The 19,725-nt window shown below is 47.2% G+C and overlaps 5 protein-coding genes across 5 annotated transcripts; 2 read left to right on the plus strand and 3 right to left on the minus strand.

The window, feature by feature from the left end:
• Positions 1-103: 103 nt before the first annotated feature.
• Positions 104-1,412, minus strand: LAJ45_08832 (uncharacterized protein; the record flags this gene model as incomplete). Its single annotated transcript, XM_046118381.1, has 3 exons — positions 104-637; positions 719-1,017; positions 1,097-1,412. The coding sequence occupies 3 exons, from the start codon at positions 1,410-1,412 to the stop codon at positions 104-106; spliced, it is 1,149 nt and encodes a 382-aa protein (XP_045968337.1).
• A 367-nt stretch (positions 1,413-1,779) lies between these two features.
• LAJ45_08833 (uncharacterized protein) lies at positions 1,780-2,672 on the minus strand (the record flags this gene model as incomplete). The annotated part of the gene is made up of 2 exons (XM_046118382.1): positions 1,780-2,191; positions 2,251-2,672. The coding sequence occupies 2 exons, from the start codon at positions 2,670-2,672 to the stop codon at positions 1,780-1,782; spliced, it is 834 nt and encodes a 277-aa protein (XP_045968338.1).
• A 1,868-nt stretch (positions 2,673-4,540) lies between these two features.
• Positions 4,541-5,125, plus strand: LAJ45_08834 (uncharacterized protein; the record flags this gene model as incomplete). Its single annotated transcript, XM_046118383.1, has 1 exon — positions 4,541-5,125. One exon carries the CDS (start codon positions 4,541-4,543, stop codon positions 5,123-5,125), a length of 585 nt encoding a protein of 194 aa, XP_045968339.1.
• A 10,036-nt stretch (positions 5,126-15,161) lies between these two features.
• Positions 15,162-15,974, plus strand: LAJ45_08835 (uncharacterized protein; the record flags this gene model as incomplete). The annotated part of the gene is made up of 1 exon (XM_046118384.1): positions 15,162-15,974. The coding sequence occupies one exon, from the start codon at positions 15,162-15,164 to the stop codon at positions 15,972-15,974; it is 813 nt and encodes a 270-aa protein (XP_045968340.1).
• Positions 15,975-16,955: 981 nt separating this feature from the next.
• Positions 16,956-18,497, minus strand: LAJ45_08836 (uncharacterized protein; the record flags this gene model as incomplete). The annotated part of the gene is made up of 1 exon (XM_046118385.1): positions 16,956-18,497. The coding sequence occupies one exon, from the start codon at positions 18,495-18,497 to the stop codon at positions 16,956-16,958; it is 1,542 nt and encodes a 513-aa protein (XP_045968341.1).
• Between the last annotated feature and the right edge of the window lie 1,228 nt (positions 18,498-19,725).

The raw sequence follows: 19,725 nt of genomic DNA on the forward strand, positions 1-19,725 counted from the left end.
GGGTTTCCAAACATGTGCAGACAGTTATTTGGGCTTGGCAATAATTTAAAATCTGATCCCCCAAGCCTTCGTGAATTGCGAGCTCTTCATACACTAGTCTCTTTCAAAAGGAAAGATCATCGCCCGTATTATTATTGTCCTTGCTTGATGCTGTCGTCGTAGCATCAATCTCAACTTTGTCCTCAGGCTTGGAACCAGTGCCCGCCGGGCCAAGCTGCTCCACAACATGCACATTCACATCCACAACGACTGGCTTATTCCTCGCGCTGTGCGTTGTACCCTTCTTCCATGGCCTCGCAACCATCGCCGCATTCACCAGACAGGTCTCATTTCTGCCCTTTAGTGTGCCGTCGTTGTCCAATGCGTTGCGACTCTTCTCGGTCAGGTCTACTACAAACTGCTTTGCGCTGTCGGGGGCGGGGTCCTCAACGGCGGTTGCGGACTCTTCCTTGTATTTCACGAACTTGGACTCGAGGTCCCAGCGGACGCGCTCGACGCCGCGCGATTGGTGGATGTGCCCGAAGACGTGGAGGAGCGGGCGGATGGTCCAGATGGCTTGGCGGAGGTGCTCGCAGCCGCTGCTGGTGCTGAGGGGCCCGTCGAGGTGGTATTTGGGCGGGCCGTGGGTAATTAGTATCTGACACCGGATTGAGTGATTGGTATGTTATGTGTTCTGAGTAGAGAGAGGGGAGGGGGGTGGTGTCTTCGAAGGTCTTACATCGGTGTCGAGCGGGATTCCTTTCCACATGCTCGACTGGAGACTTGGTGCTTCGCTATATCCAAATCCCCATAGGCCGCACTTGGGAGCCCAGGGTGAGCCGAATACATTGAACGTTCGTCCATCCTTTAAAGTGATAGTTTTGAATTCGTGGTTAAGATAAACGATGCCTTTCGCGACAGCTTCTGGCGAGGTGAACAGAGCCAAATTATCGGCATAAGACTGCGGCGCCTGGTTGTGAAAATCGTCGCCAAACTCCTTGAGAAACTCCGGATCCAGTGTTACTCCATCGTGGTTTCCTGATCATAAATCCTGTTGTCAGAACAGGCTCCCAATTAAGCTGTTGTTTGTTGCACCCGTCGCCAAAACAAAACATACCGGCGATGACCAGCTTCACCTCGTGCGGGCAATCGCCAATCCACTCCGCGGACCTTTTGAGCTCTGAATAGGACCCCTGGTTCGTCATGTCACCGGCATGAATCAGCACGTCCCCTGGCGGAACCTTGAAGATGCCATACTTGGGCGAGGAGTTGTGCGTGTCGGATACGCACACAACGCGGAGCTTCTTTCGCGGTGCAGGACCGGATATGAGGAACGCTTCTGCACCAGACATGCCGCGAGGCTTGGGGATGTATATTTCTAGGTGTTTAGCGGCTGGCTTGGAGGTGAGCTGCTTGAACAGATTGCACATCATGGTTCGTCACTGGTGGGGTGAGGATGTGGGGTGAGGATGTGGGGTGTCTTGGCTGGCGGAGCCTCAAGATGCGGGTGATTGGTGATCGTGATGGCATTAGATTCGTTATTAGAGATGGAGTATGTATCCTCTAAAATATTGGTTCACTTCTTTAATTACAACATTTCCTTTATTAGTTATCTACTGATGTCTCGCTGGAGATTAAATTGGAGGCCACATCTGGAACTGCTACTGAAGCTCCAACCTCGAATTGCACCTTGACATTGAAGGAGCGGACAACTTCAACCACTTAAATCTTAAGCTCTAGAATCTCGCATTTTTATTCTACGTGATCTTCCTAAAATACATATAATCCCTCGTCCACCCCCTATTTCTGCACAATCCACTTCTGCGCCTCCCTCGCCAACTCCTCCGCCTTCTTCGGGTCCTTCAACGTCTCCAAAAGGGAGCTAGGCTCGGGCACATCCGCTCCCCTCTTGAGCGCCGGCCTCTCCGCGAGCTTCGCATGCCAGTTCTTGAGGTTGGGGAACTTTGACAGCTCAACACCGGACCACGGCGCAATGTTGATCCAGCCCCACGTGGAGATATCGGCGATGGTTAGGCGGTCGCCGACGAGGAAGCCGTGCGGGTTGGAGGCAAGACGGGTGTCGAGCACGCTGTAGAGGCGCTCGGCTTCGGCGATGTAGCGGTTGATGCCGTAGGGGATCTTTTCGGGGGCGTAGCGGAAGAAGTGGTTGGCTTGGCCTTGCATGGGGCCCACGCCGGCGTTCTGGAAGAAGCTGTGGATGGTTAGTTTTTTTTTTTGCTTGTTATAATTGTGGATTGTGTGGGGACTTACAGCCACTCCTGGACCTCCCAGTACTCGCGGGTGCCCTTGGGGTAGGAGATCTTGTGGTCCTTGTCGTATGTCTCGACGAGGTACTGCAGGATGGACCCGGACTCGAAGACGTGAATGGGCTTTCCGTCGGGGCCGGCCTTGTCGGTGATGGCGGGGATGCGGCCGTTGGGGTTGATCTCGAGGAACCAGGGCTCCTTCTGCTCGTTCTTGGACATGGTGATCTTTTTAACTGTGTACGGGAGGCCTAGCTCCTCGAGCGCTATCGAGATCTTGATGCCATTGGGCGTCTGTGCTGTGTACAGTGTAATCGAGGGCTCGGAGGAGGAAGACATGGTGCGGAATATCGAGGTGCTAGTACTGGTGGGGGAGTTGTTGGAAATGTGTTTGGTGATGTTAAGGAGTCTGGTGATGCTGCGGTTCATAGTTCGAGACGGACCGCGAGGGGATGAGAGTTATATATGCATTTGTTTTGTGGGGGGGGGGGGGGGGGATTCGAAGTTTGGGGTGTGTAATCCCCCGTTGTTTGGCCCATGACGACATTGCTTGGGTGATTGACAATGTGGTTTAGGGCGACAAATTGACCCCGCCGTATAATATGGGGCGGGCCGAGGGATTCGATAACTTTCTGTAGAGCAGTTCCATGTAGCTTGGGTGGTTGCTGTTTGAGTGAGGGCCCGCAGATACGTGCAGGGGGTCGTCGTCTTGGTGGATTTGAAATCAAAGGAATTACCAATTGTTCACCCCCTTCCCCTTCGGATAGATTGCGGAGAGATGTTGAGCCTTTCCGGCAGAAAATAACTAAATATGGGAGAGGGTTAGAAGGAGAAATAGTAATAGAGGACTGCTTAAGGAATTCGAGGAATGGAAATAATTGTTCAGTCTTTGGTGTAGAGTCTCGTGCTGGTGTCGTGAAGTGATGACTCATCATGAACATGAGTGAGAGTGTGACCTGGGTTAGGGTTGGGATTGTGACCTGGCTCCGGAGTGATGGGTCTGTCCTAGCTTTCTTTTTGAGGTGCAGAGAGCAAGTCCGAGAGATGTTTAGTTATATCATGTAATGTTGGAAGGAACGGTCCCCGTGTCTGCATATAGGGAGTAAAAAATGGTGACCTGTGAGGAGAATCGGCGACGGGGTCGACGTGTAGACACGGTACTCCGGGACTGCCATGTCGGTGTTTGGTGAGGTAGAAAGCTTACTGAGAAGCCGATGTGGCTCTACCATATGCAGGGGGAGAGTGCCAGACCGGCCGACTCGATCTCTCTCGGCCGATTGTTGACGCTTAGGGTAGAGATGGATCTGGCGAATGAGGCGTAGTGTCGGTGTGTAGAGTCAAACACTACATGTAGTATAGTACATGTAGTAGAGTTATAACGGAATTGCGTGTTCTGGCTTGATATCTGTTGCTTCGGAGCTCCGGGAGGTTTTGGCTGAGTCGGGGGTTGGTTTGTGGTCATCAAACATCACTCGGTTTTCTAAAAAGCTGTCGAATAAAAGTGCTATAAATATGGTGGGGTTTCTTTCTTTCTTTCTTTCCTTTTTTTTGTATAATTCATTAATTGCATGCAAAAACATATTGAGTAAGCAGACCAGACAGGCCTACAGAGCATAAATGAACCAAAGTATGATCGGAGAAAAATTGTAGTGACCTGTAGTCACGGTAAATGTTTCTTGTCACGGGTGGTTTCGGGTTCGGCGACGGCCCGAACTGCTGACTGAGACTGAAGTTGTTGCTGATGTTTGCTACCTGTCTTTTGTCCCCGTAGCGAACAACTCGTGTGATCCCCACGCCATATGTGTTCTCTAATCTTATAAAAGAGCCAATTTCTTCTCGATCTTTCCTTTAATCATCGTTCAACCTACAATTCGTTTCCCACTTTGTATGGCTGGACAACATGAGCATTCGTCGGAAACCTCTAGTCAGCTCTGAAATTCAGGGAGATCAGGCCAGGCTTGTGTCGCTGAAAGTAAACGGTTCACAATGTGGGGGTTGGCGTTGGAATATAAGATGCGTGTGGGTTGGTAACCCTAACCCATACACCTCTATGAAAGCACAAGAAAAATCCGGCAGCAAAAACTGCAGCAAGTAGAGATTACAGAGTGCTCCACTAATTAAGCCGATTTAAACACATGCCCCACTGTGTCGGAACTCAATCACGAACCCACATACAGGGTTGGCATCCTTATCTAATCTCGATCTACGATCATGTATTCCTTAGATACATCTAGCTTGAAAAGCAACGAAAACAAACTCTAGCCAAACAACCATATTAATTCCCGCACCCACCAACCATGTCGCCAATAAGGACGCCCATCCACAGGAGCTGCTCCTGTACCCCACCTGGCGGCCATCTGAGCGTCTACACACCGCGGTACCGCGGCCTGGGCACGGCCGAATCACCATTCACACATATCCTCCACCCCATCCAGACCTGGTTCCGGTTCAAAATTATCCTCCCGGCCCATCGTGGAGGCAATAAGACGTTCACGGCGGAATGGATATTCATGACCATCAATCTGCTGGAAATGCTCGACCGTCTCGAGATCGACCGGTCGGTCGTCAGGGACCCGAGCGTCTTCATCTGCTTCCATAGGTTGGTCTCGGGCGACGAATACCCGCACAGATACATGCCCGAGTACAAGGGGCTTGTCAATCTGGGTGATGATGTGGCCTGGCGGAGGGTGCTCGGGGAGTGTAGGGAAAGGCTGGGCTACATTTCGCTGTTTTTTGCGGCCATCATGCATCATGAGGATGTGGCGTCCATGGAGGATCAGCGGCTGAGGGAAATGATTTTCCATCACGTGGTGAGAGGTAGAAAATTCCTTTTGATCCTTGAGAAGAATAAGGGGGCGCGCATGAGCTGTGGAGAGTGTTGACAGACACTTTTGTTGCGCGTTCTGAATATTGTGGGGGTTTGAAATAGAGGGCTAATGAGATTCATTGTACGAAGCAGAGAGGCAACTGACAGAAGAAGCGCAGTGGAAAGGAAGCAGTTGGGGGTCCATTCCAGCGTTAACGCATCTTGGGTAAGAAGCTACCGTCCCTGTTCGAGAGTTCGCTGTGTTCGTTTTTCAAGGAATAAAATCGAGTGATACATTGTGACTAACGCGCTGGATATTGGATAGGTGAAATGGCAACATCATGAAAGCTAGAAAACAGACGGCACTAAATCTTTTGAGGCATTAGTTAGAAAAAAGTAGAATCAAACTTTTAAACAGGGGAAAAATGTGCTGCGGTAGTGGCACCTGCATTGGGGTCTACGTCTGCCGACATGACTCAAAAACCACGAAGGCAAGTTATCAAGGGTCCTTAAGGAGCAGGGTTATATGAAGGCATATCGGGTATATTGGGTAGAGTTGTTGAGAAGATCACGGGAATGATGGAGCTAGAGATGTAGCCCAAGGGAACAGAGATGAAATATTGGCCCACGGAGATCTACCGATACCATGGGAACTTTTGTAACAAGAGCTTCCAACGTCTTATACTTGAAGTAATATATAACCTAGCACGCGTCTGATTAGAAGGGCAGGTAGAACTTTGGATCCTATATTATCAATCTTGTCACGGTTGTCGCCGGGGGAGGGTGAATGGCGCCATATGCTATACAATATCAAGATATGACCAAGAAGATGAGGGGAATACATTTATATTGGAACGGTAACATAGTAGTTAAATACAATTAAGAGGTGATCCTAACCCCCCCGCATTGTACTTTTTTGGCCGGTTTCGGAGGTGATTTGGGGGGGGGGCGGATTTGGTTTGAAGAGATATTTCGAACTCATAGAAAATTATATGTAAGAGGAGGAAAGACAAAATACAAAACGAAGTAAGAACCTACAAACACAAGCGAGTGAGAAGGCACTAGAGAAAGAAACAAAGGAACCAATTATTGATATAAAATTCTTTTTTTAAAAAAAGGGAAGAACGAGATATTTTTAAGTTGATAACCCAACCCCAACCCCAGGGGTTGGGCAAGACCAAAGCGAAAACTGACTCGAAAAAAAAAAAAAAAAAAGAAAAAACTAATTTCTAAAGAGGTATATACCCGAGGGTGAATACAGCGTGACATGAGGGAGAAAACTGAGAGTGGGGAAATAGTGCCTTAAGTTCTGGAGGGGAAAGCTATACCAAGACTTAATTTTCACCGAGCATTGGACTAAGCAGCAAATAGCCCTGGCTGGGCACAGGCTTGGGCCAGGTTTGAAATTGGTTCTTGGGCGCTGTGGATGTGTTCGATGATGATGAGGTTTGTATGCGCGTAGAGAGCGAGAATCCATGGATTTGTCAGGCCGCGGGGGTGGAGACGGTGGTGTTTTTCTCACTTTTTGGGTGGATGTAGTTTGTGTAAGGATCATACAGGACATTATTTTATGAATATGAATAACGAGCCCCCATGGAGCTAATAGTAGCAAAGGAAAGAAGGTCAACATGGGGGTTGGACGTGGCCAAGCGGTATAGAGCTCACACTCTGTATCGAACATGTGAGCGTTCAACTCCCCCTCCGGACGTAGAAAAAGACGTAGCAACCGAGGCCTAGGCGGTGTTGTGAACTTTTTTGCTCTTTTTGTACTTTCAGAAGTCCTTTAATTGTTCACAATTGTCATCGGCCATGGTCACATTAACCCATACGAACAATCCAGTATGTTCTCGCCTGCAAGCCGAATTAACCATTGTTCCTTAGTAGTTACTCAGCATTGTTCCTACCCAGCTTATAGCCAAATTGCAAACCAAATCAGCAACCCGCATTTGCGAAAATTCTACTCGTCCTGACATTTTATATTATAAGAGATAAGCAATCTTAATATGGGGGTATCAAAGTGCGCTACGTACCTCTCAGTACCATGAAATCTAGAGCAATAAAGACCATTCGGATTCCTACTAAATCATTTTGATGTCGGTCTGCGAAGCGCCGCATTGCTTGACTGCCGGCACCAACCTTTTACTCATACAAACTAGATTATCGTAGAGATAGCCGCATATGATTAATTTTTTAATTTTTTATTTCCCGTTTATCTCATTAATTGCGTGCAATAACCGCATACGAAATCCATACAATAGAGTCAGATAGTATGCGGATCAAGTCGGTTCTAAACTGGAACAAAACCACACACCTACCAATACTTTCGCGAGGCATGATCGTAATTTTAGGTTCTTGAAGCACGATAAATGAGCACGGGACGCTCTGACATATTCTGTCACTCGTGGCTGGTGACTGTGGCTGGTTTTCATGAAATATCACTCTTCGAGTGATATTTCATGCAAAATGAGTTTTACCTACCAACCCAGCAAAGAATATAATCAATTGAGAAAGGGTGTCGCAGTCACAAGGTTGGTTGGCCTTGCTTGCATCCATGTATCTAGTCCAAAAAAAAAAAAAAAGAAACTGCAGAAAGTTAGGCTGGAATGGCCCGGACCATCCCGTACGTTAACCCCCCCGACCTGGGGTTCAAACCCAGGCCGCTGATCCGGTGACGGTAATTAGAGATAACAGAGTACTTTACCAATTAAACCGCTTTAAACACACGTCCTCCTGTGTCGAAACTCGATTGTAAACACCACATACAGGCTTGGCACCCTTATCTAATCTTGATCTATGATAACGCATTCCTTAGATACGATCTCTGACCTTCCTCCTTCATCACTGCGGCAGAGTCTTCCTCCACGTTCCGCTCCTTGCAGTGGAATGATTTCATACGTTGAGGACAACGTTCGATTCAGACCTACAAAAAACGAAGACCGCTGCGGCGAGCGAACGACATTTACCGGAGAAGATCCCCTCTTGAGCTTTGAGAGAATTAGTTCTTCGAGATATCTCAATTAGGCCGGCTCGTCTTTATTAAAGTATCTCCGTCAACATCCTACGCTCTCCTTCTATTTCCGATTCTTGGTATTCTCAGAGCATAGCATTTGAATTATAGAATAAGCGCATATTCCATCTTCCTCTCCTCTTCCAAAGGAATCAAATCAGAATTGTCTCGCTCTTCAAAAAATTTCTTCCATCAAAAACAAGATCCCAAACCCTTCTCCGCCATTTTAGTTCGCGCTACCAAAGAACCCCCGTCCCTTTAGAAACTCTGCATTCATCTGACATACACAAAGATAGGTCTTCCTCCCACCCTGTCCAGCCAAGGTACACGAAGGGCGCAGCTCATGGAGCAAGGACAGAGAGTTTTAGAAGCTTGAGGCGGAAGAACAGCCATGTGATTTAACGCTTCAACAAGGCTTCGTTTTTGTCTATAAAAGAGAATATGGAGGGCGTTTATGAAGAGAAAAGAAGACCACCTGTTGCTACTTGCAGGCTTTTTATGTTGATTTACCCCTCCTTTTTGCTACTTTCCCTTCTTTTTGGGATACGATGCTACTCCCGAAAAAACAGATGTACACACCCGATATACGATACAAGACCAACTACATGGTAGGTTCAGAGCTATTGTGGGTTTCAATATGAGAATTGAAAATTATTCCGATGAATCTCCCTCTAACTTCCCCCCCTCCCTCCTCTCTCAATATGATATACCTATACAACCGAAACCGCGTCACTCTCTTCCAAGATAGGATAAGGACCTACGAGGTGCGGTTGTGAAACAAATAACGACCGACGAAAGTGTTTGAAAAGTCCTGCGGAGAGGTTAATGCATGCGCCAGACGATACTTTTCTCCAGCAAGATTACAGATGCATGTATAGGACTCGCAAGAATTCGACGGATCGAAGCTCGACCCCCCTTTGTCTACACGCTAATATTCAATATAATGACAGCTCATATAACTACAGAAAGCCTCGAGCAGCCTTTAAACAATTTACTCCTCGAGGCAAAGCGCTGTGTTTATAGACTGAATTTCATGCTATTTCCGGATTACAAAAAAAAAAAGATAAACAAAAACAAAATGTGGATTGCCATGGTGATAGGAGTAAAGGAGCTCATTGACAATGGAGTATCTAGTTAAGATAATCTTGGAAAAGAAATTCAAAAAAGAAATATCGAAGTGCGGGGAAGATACAGCGACTAATTCTTGTCTCTATATGTGTACCACAATCGGTAGCGCTGCTACATCTCGGGGTCTTTATAACGGGGTAGAGACGGACAAAGAATACCGGCCAAGAGCCAAACTTGCAATCCACTGCGCCGCCATTACACTCTTTCTAGAGTTAACGATTCGCCTTCCAGCGAGATTCGGAGGAAGAATTCTCCGTTTTGAGACTGCCTCCTCCGTCCGCCGACTTTACCACCATGAGCCACACACATCCCTTTACCGTAACTCTCACAATCATAGGGCTGTTGAAGCTTTGATCGTCATGGGTGATGAGGACTCCGTTCGAAGTACTTCGTCCTCATGGAGCACACTTTTCCTGTGGATGTGTCTTTTTACCTATTACAGGGCGAGGTGAAGCGAGGTGAGGTTGGTTCGTGATTCATCCCCCGCATTGTACTATGCCCAGGATAGCGGTAATATAGGCGAAGCTAGCTAAAAGCGGTAGGGTGCCGTATGGTGGAAGGACGTCGAAATGGTGGCTTGCTACCGTAGTCTCGGTCTTAGAACTTATTTGGAATATGCAATTACCAGAGTAATCAAAGAATCAAAATCAAGTTTAAAGAGATCAGCACTGCGGACCGATGTCTCACTCACCCTCCACCGACATCGCTACCAGCAATCACGACTTATAGGATAAAATCTATAAAAACCGCCCACCCACTCACTCTCTCGCTTTCTACACTTAGTTCATTCTAGCACATATAATATCGCTAGCATGCAACTTCTCACGCTCCTCTCTGTAACCCTCCTAACCGTCGCCCATCTCACTATCGCCGCCCCCGCCCCCATCAGCAACGATGGTGCCATGTTGAAGCGTCAATGAATCTATAACGGCTGCAAGTATGATCTCGGCACGAGACTCGGGATCTACTGCAGCGGCTGTTCCGTCCTTGGGCGCTGGAAAGGGACAATACTACACCCAGGCGTGGAACCGGGGATGGTCGACTACAACTCGTGGGTATTTAAGTGTGCCCTATGATTTGGACGGTCCGATCTAGAGCACATACTGATAAGGGTGGGGCTCTGAAGATGAGGGGAGGTTGTGTTGTACGTATGGTATGAGAGATAGTTGTTTACATGGCGCGCAGAACACATGCGGATAGGCGGTGGAAGGTAGGTAGTGACCTGAAGCTCGATCTCCATTGATCGATTGAACGCTTTACGGATCGATTACAAGTATAGGTATCCGGCCTTTCAGCTATGGTACCAAATAGGTATAATGTAGTGCTGGTGGGGCGTCATCTTTCCCTTTGTCGCATGCGTAGATAGATGGTGATGGGACTCAAACATTATACGGGTGGTCTAGATACGAGTCATCTGCCTAGTAGGGGATTGTGTTCCTTATTTAAATATATAATTTTATATTGACTGTAGAGGGCAGGTCGTGGGGAATGACCCACCTTCCTTCCACATTTTACTACAGATTTTATCAGATGTTTCGAGGTGGGTTGTAAGGAATTCATTACTTTTAAACTTAATCGTGCTCAGGTTCATGTAAGAGGATTGCGATGGACTGCAACATTCAGGTATACCTTATATTTTGAGATTCTACAGCTCACCAAGAAGTGAACTACTAAATCTGCAGCTCATTTACAAACACCGTCCGCCCACGAATGTTCGTAAAGAAACCAGGCTGTCGACGAACACATACCTTTTCATACTGGAGTGTCCGTGGAAGTCAAAACCGTTCGTGAAAAGCAGAGGAGAAACGGAGCTATAGATCCATGAACTCAGGAACACAATCCGAAGTGGAACCCGACAAACGGGGGGAATAAGAGGCTCAACGCGTTGAATGTCACAGCTGGGAAAACCATCTCGGGATAAGAAGTGACGCTACGCTTCAGCATCATAGTGACGTCTGTGAGTAAGTATGATATTCACCATCCACACCACCACTGAGAACCGTCCCCGTGAAGTAACATATGGGCCGGGTACTGTTCACCAATTCGAAACAGAATGACTCCCCCCATGTCCCAGTGGTGTTGAAACTTGATTAGTCAGGCTGCGAGTGAGCTTTTGTGATTGAGTGAGGCTGCGTCATGGATTATCGCTCGCTATTGGGTGGCTTGGCGATGCGAAGGACAGCATCCGCCAGCTTTCGGGGATGCCCCACACGCGTACAAACGACAATTCCTGCTGAAGGAAAGAACAATAGTGCCAGGCACTACGATGAGGTAATAGCGTTCAAGACGTGAATATAAGAGGGAGTACCGGGGAAAATATTGCTCGGTGGAGTACTTTATCTAAGTCTCTTTTTTCTTTTTCTTTTTTTCGTAAAGCACGGGTTAGAGGTTCGAGCCACTTCATGGTACTTTCCCACAGATCATAGATTGAAGCAGAGCCACGTAAAAAGAGAGAGGTTTATGTTTATGACGCTGGGAAACAATTCCTGGTATGAAATCGCCCAAGGATCTAATTTTTGAAAAATAAAAAAAGAGAGGGGACTCCAACGGGACTAGAACCCGCGACCACCCGGTTTTAGAATTGGGCGCACCGCCAACTGTGCTACGGAATCCATTTGTCAATGCTATCTGACCCATTTATGGAGGGGCTCTCGAGCTACCACCTCAGATTATTCCAAAAGCAACAGATAGAAGTAGCGACGGTGTGCAAAATCGCAAAGCAGGAGTCATGTTTCTAGCGCTGGAAAAGAATTTCTAGTATTAAATAACCTTCAATTCTGATTTTTGAAGAAATAAAAAGAGAGGGGACTCCAACGGGACTAGAACCCGCGACCACCCGGTTTTGGAATTGGGCGCACCGCCAACTGTGCTACGGAATCCGTTTGTCAATCCCATTTGACCCGTTTATGAAGGGGATCAGGCCCTCCGCGCCCTATCACTAATGCCATGCGAGGACACGTGATGGCCTTTGATGTGGAAGTCACCCCAACAGATGGTAAATGTGTTCGGACATGCCTTGTAGTCCAGAGTGGAGAAGATAAAATCACAATTTTATCCGTCATTCGCGGATGGAAACATCGCCTACGTCTTGAGAAGATCTTCGCCTTACCTTGTCCCTACATCGATCCCACGTTCGCCCTCCTCCTGCGGATACAACGAGTAAAATATTTTACGAGAATGTTCTTTCTAGGTCCCAGGAAAAAGCTCTTTCTCTCCTGTCCCGCACCTCTTCCGGGTCCTCCGGTCCTCCGGTCATCATTCCTCTCTCTTCTATCGAGGAAAGTGATGGAGAAGCGAGAAGATCCAGCCCCATGGTTTTTCCGCATGCTTTTTATTGGAATTCTAAGGGTAGTATCACCAGGTCCTCCAGAGTCTTACGAAGACAGGCGTAAGCGGAAGGGGACTTTTGATCTTTAGGGAATGTCCTGTCTAGTGAGCCTCTCGGCGATCTTCATCCCGTTCTTGTTTGATAGTCGTCAGCGAAAGGAGCACGTTCTATACTTCTCGGCGTCAACCACAGCATTATGTTCACCCCCTCTCCCCGGGATATCAGTGTACAAATGGGAACTCCCGAAAGGACTACCGACAGAATAACAAAAGGAGACTTGGTTTTGACTCGACGCAAAGAATGCGAGGAAGGGATAGAAGTTACGAGGAGGCAGCAGTGGGTAAGGAAATAGGATAATTATTAAATGAGGTATTAACAGAAGCTAATATCTCTAGATGGTGACAAGGAGACCGCGGAAGAGTTGTGGATCAGGACACAGCGAAAACAAGCTTCCTTTTATCCTTCTCGGCATTGTGAACCTCTGAGCGAACAGAATGAAGTCACGGTTCGGTAGGCACATCATGGCCTCGAGGTACACACCAGAGAAGAAATGTTCCGGGCCCTGCTCGCACCCCCGGAAGGCTGTTTATGTAGGTTCCGATCGCACCGGGCTATTGAAGTACGACCCCACTAACCTTCTGTCAATTAGCAGTCCCCAAGTAAGATAAGACTGAAATCTCGACATTGCTTCCTAGGTAACCGTGGAACGAGAATTCGTGGTTTTTCACACACACTTCCTGCCTCTCGAGGAAATAAATATGATAGATGACAAGCGCTGTTTCCCCCTCTAAGTGGCGATAACCTGATAACCCTTATTTATTCCTTCCGCAAATATTTGCTTGTCTTTGATAGTTGACTCCCCCATAGCGCCACTCGATAAATGCTCGTATAAGAGACTCATATACCCGATCGAGGAAGAGGGGAATGGGCAAGAAGCTGATGTAGTGGGAGTTATTAAGAGAATCGTCTCTGCTAGATACTGGGCGTTACTTCAAGGCCATGATCGTGTCACGCTGCTTATCGTGCGGAAGGGACGGGGGTGGTTGTAGTAATATCATACGCATCCTGAATAGACTGTGCTATGCCAAAACTCTCTGCACCGCCACAGTGAAGTCCTCTACTCTTTAGGGCTCTGATGCCAAGAATCCTTACAATCAAGATAAGATGAGACGATAAGCTAAGACAAATAATTTCTGCCCACAACGGTTTACGAGCACCAATTTAGCGTGAAGTTAAGAATTTTATTTTCACCTCAGCGTCGCTACAACATAAATCTAAACTACACTGCAATCACTGAATCGGGTGCGGAGACTGTCTCTAGGTAAATCCAGGGCGTACCAGCCTTGAAGTTGAGATATATCTGGTCACTTATAGCGGGGTAATTGGCCTGTGGTGGCCTGCTGTCTTCTTCTTCGCTCTCGAAAGTACACCCTGGGAAATAAACTGCAAGCAGACTGTCTAGATCGGTGCGCAGGCACGCTTATTGGAAACAAAAGTACATGTAGCTCGTATAGAGTGCTCTCGCTGGGCCCACTCGCCGCCCCTACATACCTCGACACCAGACGTAACTACAGTTACCCAGGTCTTTCAACAAAAAAAACGCGTCCCGTGTTTTCTCTACGTGACGCGTCCACGCCCTTCTCTACACGTACACAAGCCACCCGCCTGTGTAAAAGTAAACAAAGGATAGAATAAGCTAACCTGCATTCGGGGAGCGGCGAGGGCCCTTGTCCTCTGTGAGTTACCCTGTTGTATGGACGCTAGAAAACCTCAATTTACTGGCCGACGGAAAGAACTGTGGCCGCTTTGCCCGTGTGTGCGGGGTGGCGGTTGTGGCGGAACGTTTTTGTGAGTATAGGCTGGTGGGACCCAGATTTTGTTGGTGAGTTTCTGTAGCAAATAAAGAATAGAACAATCTGAGAACGAGTATAGAGGTGGGAATGTTCTTTCGTAGACGTACATGTGAAAGTTCTTTCGACTCATTTTTAATGCGTGAGTTGCAGTGCGTGATTTGTTGCGAGGGTTCACGCAAAGATTTTTGGTAGCAGGGAGATACACTGGCCGATGTGATATTCGAAATTTCTTAATTGTTGTAGATACAAGAATATAAAATAAAGCTCAAGCTGAATTTGCGTCATAATAGCTACTTGATTTCCTCAAAAATAGGCATGACATGGCCAGGAGGTGAAGGATGAACTATACAAGTTCGAAATCCGCAAAGGCTGGGTAAGTGATCAAAACAGTCCTTGAGAGCATAGAGAGACAACTATCGTGTCATATATAAACAGTCACAGATGAAATAGCGCGGGGGCCTGAGAAGCTCGGCGGCCATAGATGTGTGGACCGGGTACCAACTCGCACCAACGCTGCAGGCCCCATTACTTATCTCCCACCTCTTTTTCTCTTCCCTCTTCAACTCATCATCCCTTCATCTCCTGAACTCCATCTCTCGAACTCCACACTTCTCCATATCTCCATCATCACGAAGCAACGTTGATCATCAAGCTCGAACACAAAACCATCTGGTAACTGAACCAGAATAGGGTATTTCCAATATTTCCTACTTTGAAACTTTCCCCTTCTTTGTTACTTCCTTAGGCGCGTTTGGTATATGCTAACTCTGTGACCTGGTTTAGCCTTTCGTCCATAATGCGTGAAAATATGCGTTCCACCCGCTTTGGTGTTGCTTCTGAGCAGCAACACGCCGATGACCAGATGGACGTCGACGAGAATCATCTCAACAACCAAGCTGTCACCTCTGAAGCTTCCCTCAACGAGGTCGCCGCCAGGCGTATCCGTGACGACGCTATGAACAACGCTCGTAATGCCATGGCCGCCAATACTATGACCGGCAATCGCTTTCCTACCCCCGCCTCTGCTGTCCCCACAAGGATGCTTCCTCGTTCCTCCGAGAAAACCGCTGGCTTGGAATATCTACTCAAGCAAGCAGACGAGGAGCCTGCCACGCCCTTCCCCGCAGTTAATCCTATTTCTCGTCGTGACGATCCTGACGGCTCTCCACTCCCTGCTAGCTTCCGTGCTAGCCGTTCCGGGGGTCCGCGCTTGCAATTGGATGAACATACAGCCACTCCAACCCAATACGCGACTGCACACGGAAAGAAGTCGTCACCAGCCGTGGTTGAGGGTAGTACCACTCCTACTGATGGACAGCCACAGACCCCTACTCTTCCGAAAAGAGGCATCGCAGCCTTTAATGCCATTAAGAAAGCTGGCGGCGAAAGGTCCGCGGAGCTTGTTCGTCGCACCAATGGAAGATTCACAGCTGAGCAGCTCAAGTGGCTCGAGGACGGATACCGTCAGTGTACAGACATCAATAAGCTTACTCAAATGTTCAACGACCGCCATCTCGACGATCGCAGCATTCATGAGATCAACGACACTCTGTACATCATCGTTGAGTTCACGCGTGGAGTCAACAAGGCCGGGCCTACGGATGCTTGATGTGTCTAGTTGATGCGAAGTTGTTTCTTGGTCCTGTTTTGTCCAGTTTAAATTGTTTGGGTTGATGGTCTAGTCTAAAGGAAGTCGAGATAGCTCGCTGTCAAATTGATGGAAGGTTGTTGATGGGCTATAGGCTGTTTAGAATATTTAAACTGATGTCGTTACTATGATACAGTTCAGGGTAGTCAAATGAAATTTCTTTCTTGAACCTTAATTAATCTGCTCCTGAGTGCTAGCTGTGATCTTGTGACTATCTTCGTGTTTATCTGCGTCTGTGCCTGTGATTTTATTTCAGTAAAGGTATACCAGTAGCTCCGTTCCATTCTGCACAGTCGTAATGGCTACTCTTTCCAGCAGTATCTTGTTAGCGTAAAACATTCAGGCAGGTCTTATTGCTATGGAATAGTCTCACCGGGATACAAGAATCAGAAAGTGGATCAAGTGCGTTGAACGTTCTTCGAATTGAGCATTAGTACACTTCTGCTTGTTCTGTCGATAGGAGGTGCAAATACATGTAATCTACATTGCTTGTATGTACTCTGGCTACTCTGGAGACGTGGTCATGCGTGCGAGCCTAGATCTGGTCACAGCCTAACAGGAGGAGTCCTTCTAAGAACCACTGCCAAGGTTCTCTTTGCCCAGGATGCGAGAAAAGTAGACAACCCATGCATCATGGCAAGGTGCGTAGGTATGTGTTCATTTCAGGAGATAGACCAGCTGTTAACTTTGAAGCAATTTGCTATCTTCACCTTTTATCAGTATCCATCTATGACTCAGAATCAGAGTCCGTCCTCTCAGTCTTACTCACTACGCCTCATCACATGAACGGGGTAACTTGATGATGATATAACTTATTCAGAATGAGCTGTATTGGGATACATGAAGGCCTGTATATCGTTCTGCATAACAAATGGAAAATATTAAGAGACATGATTCCTATAGATTTTATTTTCCTTCCCCGCTAGCCATCTCCTTCTTATGCTACCTGGACTCCTCTCCAAAATGTCTCATGAGACGCGCTGTCGTCTCTGTGATAGACTTTTTCTCTCTGTTTACACCAAAACGACTGTTGAATAAGTTTGTTACAGTATTCCAGTACCCATTCGGCTTCCGTTCTGTCTGGAGTGGCGCGTTTCTCAACTCGTAAGAAACAAGCCAGTAGGCCTGGTCTATAGTAAGCTCAGTCCCAGTGGTGACGATCGAAGATGGGTAGTCGAACTGAGAGAAGAAGGTCAATAGCTTGTTATGTATTGCTTTCGGTGGCGGACACGGTGCACGGTCCTGAATCGGAGGTCGAGATGCAGGGGATACGCCAGACGAGGAAAGTAGATTTAAAAATAGTTTCTCTCGAATAGTCTTCTCCGATTTAACGTTGACTGACTCTTCATGATTAGGAGAGAGCTTAGTAGACTTAAGCTTTCTGCTCTCATCACTTAGGTCAAGTTCCCGGCTGGCCTTTCGTTTCAATTGCTGAGCATTAACTTCCGAGTGCTGGATAATGGAAGAACTCTCAATCTGCTTGATAAGATGAGACCCACGTTTCGGTGATAGGGTAGCACGATATGGGGATATTACCTTTGCGGTGCTAGTGCTTAGGCCCTCTCTGATTTTTCTTGCCTCGGTGACAGCCAATGCCTTACAGATCTGGTCCCACATGATATACAGAAAGTCTTTATGAACTGGTATACCTAATTCCTCCTTCAGGGTTTGGTTACAAACGACCCAATAGTACTCTGAAAAAGCGCCTGTGTGATCGCTCACGTACAGGATAAGCCAGTTCCGAATTTTCTTGTACATCTCAGGGGATGAAATTGACGTTGACTCATTGGTCAAAGGGGTTGCAGCCAATTTTACGATCATATTGACCGAGTGAGTTTCTGGTTGTGGGTTGATATGACCAGTAGTGGAGGGCCGGATCTCTAAAGTTGTGGTAGAGGAGATCACCTTATCTACCCCGCCAAATCCTTCTCCCTTAGTCTCGTTAGAGATTGACATACTATGCGAGAGTCCGGTCCTTTGCCGTTTACTCTTCGGTGATTTAGTTATCACCTCTCCTTCCTGGTCAGAATCTAGATCAACACATTCGATTCGTCTTACCGGTCTTTGTGGACCGAGGTGTGTTTTCTTAAACTCCTCAAAGGACAGATTGGAAGATTTCCCCGGGGTGAAGCGGAACTTGATTGGTGAGCGACCAAAACTATACGTGACACTACCAGGATGGAATGGAGTGTAGAACGGAGCTTTTAATGGTACAGGCCCTGTCGGCATTATTGGACGTGCACAAACCACACTTGTTTTTGTTATCTCACAGAGCTCTTCATCTGGTTTCTTGATAGGTCCCGGTACTGCTGTTATCTTAGGAACGTCTTTGTCTGTCTTTTTGATGGGTTCCGGTACTGCTATTTGGGGAGCTTCGCTTTTCTCTAATAGGGCCTCCTTTGGTGTTATATTCTTTGGACTACTTACGACGGGGGAGACCACTCTATCCGGGAGTGACATTGCTCGTCTTGGTCGGACGGACATGGTTATGAATATTGGTTAGATAAATAAGAAAAAAAATAGGGTAACTGGTAATAAATATTTGATCTGGAGAGAAGCTTGTCGGACCGATTCTGAATTTGTGTTCGAAGAGGTTCAGGGGAGCGATACCCCCCATTCACTATTTATATCACGCTAATAAGAGGTGTTTTAAGTTTGCGTAGAATTGCTCGAAGTCAAGAAACAGCACTGAATATAGTATCATATTGAGGTATATTTGTCATGCCTTGTCTGTTGACTGTTTCCGTTTGCTTTGTCTCCTCAGGCGAGCGATGGATAGAAATATTGGCTAAGTATGAGCTAGGTTGAGTTCGCGGCTGGTAGATAGAACTAAATGTGGTTGGCTACGGGGGAGTACGGAGGAAAAAAGTTTAATCGCAATGAAAATACATCCAGATGTCGCTAGGATGTTGTGCTGTGAGAGCTACCGGACGGAGGGAGTGGGTCACCAGTTATCACTCGAGTAACCACGCTTCCCCATTTTGTTTCGGGTATAACTTTTAGAAGGCAGCCACTATATCTGTCGAGTTGAATTCGTGTATTCTCCATGAATCGTGTCGGCCGAATTTCAGATGAGGCCATTTCAAATATTTAGTAGATTATTTTCTACTCCCTCACCCGTTAGTTTAGTGTTGGGCACGAGCCTGTTCGAGACGAACTCAAGGGGTTTATCTTCGTTATATTTTCCAATTTTGCCATTACCGATAGTCCAAAAAGCTCGAGCCTAAGCTCGAGTCTTTCTGGTACTAGTTCGAGCTGGCTTGCGCTCGTAAGAAGGAGAGCTTGAGGTGTTCGAGACCAAAGCTCGAGTCCAAAACTCGAGCCAGCTCGGCTCGTGCCCAACACTACGTCAGTTTCAATGCTCCTTACATAGGGGTGACCACCAAGGTTGTTATTCTGGGCATTCAATCGGGTCTGGACCTCGTCTCTCCACATTGCCACACGACTCTAGAGTTCAATATGGATCACTGCATAGAAAGTTTACACCACCCCCACGATTCTCGTCCATTCAATCATTTTCGGGTCCCAATATACAAATGTTCCATGTCAATGATATGCCTCGATGGCATAGAAGTAGAAAGGCGGAGTTTTCTGTGAATTTGTGCAAGACGGAAGGGCAGTGCAGGTCTTGGCTCATGCGCTGTCACTCGACTATCAATACGGGGATGAGTCAGCGGTGGGAGACCGAGTGATCGCTTGTGAATATCAGTCT

This window comes from Morchella importuna, assembly GCF_003444635.1.
Source record: "Morchella importuna strain M04M26 chromosome Unknown Morimp01GS032, whole genome shotgun sequence".
Taxonomy (NCBI): Eukaryota; Fungi; Ascomycota; class Pezizomycetes; order Pezizales; family Morchellaceae; genus Morchella; species Morchella importuna.